Source organism: Chenopodium quinoa, unplaced genomic scaffold, assembly GCF_001683475.1.
Source record: "Chenopodium quinoa cultivar QQ74 unplaced genomic scaffold, ASM168347v1, whole genome shotgun sequence".
NCBI classification, from domain to species: Eukaryota; Viridiplantae; Streptophyta; class Magnoliopsida; order Caryophyllales; family Amaranthaceae; genus Chenopodium; species Chenopodium quinoa.
This window is the reverse complement of record NW_018743572.1, coordinates 1705542-1708814: the sequence shown is the minus strand read 5'-3', so window position 1 is coordinate 1708814 and position 3273 is coordinate 1705542. Positions and strand designations below refer to the sequence as shown.

At 44.5% G+C, this 3273-nt stretch overlaps 1 protein-coding gene across 1 annotated transcript; it reads right to left on the bottom strand.

Moving 5' to 3' along the window:
- Positions 1–283: 283 nt before the first annotated feature.
- LOC110681652 lies at positions 284–994 on the bottom strand. The gene has a single exon (XM_021857802.1). The coding sequence runs from the start codon at positions 992–994 to the stop codon at positions 284–286; it is 711 nt and encodes a 236-aa protein (XP_021713494.1).
- Positions 995–3273: the final 2279 nt, after the last annotated feature.

Below are 3273 nucleotides of genomic sequence, written 5' to 3'. Positions count from 1 at the left end.
AGCATTTAGCAGGGATAGGGGCAGTCCAGCTATCTTTATGTTTGAAATAGTAAATGTGAACCCATTTTACCCATAAATTATCAGCTTTATGAGCAATATTTTAGAGAAGCTTTGTGATAGCAGCTTTGTTCCACTCAGGGAGAGAAATTAGATTCCATCCACCACAAACTTTAGGAAGACAGACACTTTTCCAAGCAACTAAGGACTTCCTAGCAGGAGAAAAAGAGCCAGTCTAGAGGAAACATCTAAACCTAGCTTCAATCTCCTTCAGGATCTTCTTAGGCTAAATGAAAATTTGAGCCCAGTATGTCTGAATGCCAAAAAGAACACTCTTAATTAACTGAATCCTCCCAGCATAAGAAAGGTGTCTAGCCATCCACCCTTGGATTCTTGCAGTAACCTTTTCAACTAGAGGCTTACAATGAGAAATAGTAAGCTTCTTAGAGGAAAGGGGCACACCAAGATACTTGAAGGGAATAGAGCCCTGAGAGACCCCAAGAAGATCTCTAAGCTCAGTCTGAATATCAACAGAAACACCACCAAAATAGACTTCACTTTTATCAAGATTAGCAAGAAGACCTAAAGCTTTGGAAAACTTAGAAAAGGCATGAAAAAGAAGCTTAACATACTCACTGTCAGCTCTAGAGAACATAAGCAAATCATTAGCAAACATCATATGAGTTAGGCAAAGTTTTTCACATCTAGGGTGAAAATTGAAATTAGGGTTCAAGCTAAGCTCATAGAGACATCTGGATAGGTATTCCATAGCAATAGCAAAAAGAAAGGGGGACATATGATCATCTTGTCTCAAACATTTCTTTGCTTCAAATGGAGGGGCAGGCATACCATTGATGAGAATAGAGTATGAGACAGAAGTTACACATTTCCAGATCCAAGCAATAAAAATCTGAGGGAAGCTGAGCTCTTGAAGATCATTCTTTAGAAAATCCCATTCAATTGAGTCAGAAGCTTTCTTCAAAGCCACCTTAATCATACATCTAGGGGTAATAAACCTGTGATTATATCCCTTAATAAGCTCAGTTGCAAGAAGAATGTTATCACCAATGTGCTTCCAGGAATGAAGCCTGCTTGAGCATCATCAATGACATCTCCAATAACAAAAGCAAGCCTAGCAGTAATAATCTTGGAAATGAGCTTATAAACAACAATGCAACAAGAAATGGGCCTAAAATCCTTGACATGAGAGGCATTGGGAACTTTAGGAACTAGAGTAATAGAAGTGCAATTCCATTTCTTTTGCAAAACCCCATTCTCAAAGAAATCAAGCACACTAGCATAAATATCATCTTTAATAACATGCAAGATGTTTCGGGTTTTTTTGGATTTCCTCGGATACTGGTCACGCTCTCCTGGCAACGAGACGGTCCCACCTGCAAAACAACGAATATTCCGATCAACGGAATATTCGCCTCCGACGATCAAGTCAGTGATCAGAACGGAAAAGGCTAGAGAGAGAAAGTAGAGAGAAGGTGGAGCTATTTAATGCTCTATTGTTTGTAAATGTCTTGATCCCCTCCCATCATAAATGATTGGAGTATTTATAGGGGTGGGACTCGTGCCCCTCTCTAGGGTTTATACCCTAGATTTGCGTGACGTGATTGGATGTGCAATCAGTGAATGCCACGTGCTACTCTGGGGGCGCCGTTTTGCGGCTTTCATTGTTATCTCTCGGGATTTGGGCCCTGACGTTGCTAGGGTTTTCTGGCATGTTGATTATTAAGGGAACAATTGTCCTTAACACATGGCATCTTCTCGTGACGACACGTGTCACCCTCTAACTGGGCCACGTGTCGCGACGAGACTGGCATGCGGCCTTAAGGGCTCTGAATTACGTGGCATCTTCCCGTGGTGACACGTGTCACCCTATAACTGGGCCACGTGTCACTATGGGATTGGTCCATGTATACGGGGTATTTTTACCCACAACATTTGCCCCTCAGAAGGTGTGGCTCGTACGCTTACAGGCCGACTACTCTGACCTCAAATAGCCTTGGTGCGTACAAGTGTATTATGTTTTTGTCAGTTTTCCGTCCGCCTGAAAATTTTAGAGCGAACGCCTATCTATACAAATGGCGCGGACGAAGGTAGGTTGTCTTGCTTTTAGGAGAGGCGGCCGTCTCGCCATTGCGAAGAGAGCTTTAGCTCTGCCAACTTCCCTGGTCGAAGATAGGTCGTCTTGCTTTGGAGAGATGCGGCCGTCTTGCCATTGCGGAAAGGGCTTTAGTTCTGCCAACTTCCCTTTGGACGCGTCGTTTATTAGGTCACCTTCTTTTTCCCCTAATTTAACGGAGTTGCTCCTTGTCCCTCCAAATTTTAGGTCACATTTTCAAATTGTAACCGTTTAGCTGAGTTAGGCGGGAAAGATGAATTTACTATCTTACCCCCATAAATTTTCCCTATATATACAAGGGGTTTAACTTCATTTTGGCACTTTGGAACTTTACATTTTCTAGAGAGAAGTCAGAGCTTCTAGAGAGAGAAAGTGTGTTTTCCTTTGAATCTTCAAGAGCTCCGCCGTGTGGTTGAGTTTTTCGAGGACATTTGTTGAATTTCCCGATCAATCTTCAAGGCTTCTAAATTTTCAACACGTACAGAGGTAGGCCGCCTGTTTTTCTTTTCCTTGCATTTTTATTTCTTTGTTTATTTAAAAGTTGGCTCAACACTCGGCTTCGTCCGTTTCTCCTCATGAGGCCGGGCGTTCGCCTGGGACTGAGGAGTCTAGAGTTGACGGAGACGAGTTGTCTCCTTCATGGAGTGGGTCCATTTCTAGTGTGTACCAACTCACATCCATCCATTCTTCTCTATCCCTGCAGTCGAACGTGGCACGGACGATGCAAACGTACGATCGTCATGCGGCCAGAAATCAATACGGAAGTCTAGTAAACCCTAGGCCTCCGTATGACCCAAATAATGCCAACTTAGAGACCCCTTTTACCACTCCTACGACCGCTTCCACGGGCACCCACTGCTCGGCCGTGGAAGTAACTTCCTCGTTCGAGGAGCGTCAAAGAACCCAAGACGCTTCTACTACGGGGTACCGTCCGGGCGAACCCCGGGGTTGAGGTTCCCCCAATATGCCAGCTCGGTCATGGATGGGGCCGAGTTGCTATTCTGTGAAGGGCCTTCTTCTTCTTCTCGGGCGGACGCTGATGCGTTCGTCCCTACTCCCTCAGAACTCTATCTCCGATATGGCAGGTCGGACAGACCAAGAACGGGGGTTTCAATTAATGAACCGTCCGATCTGCCCCCTCT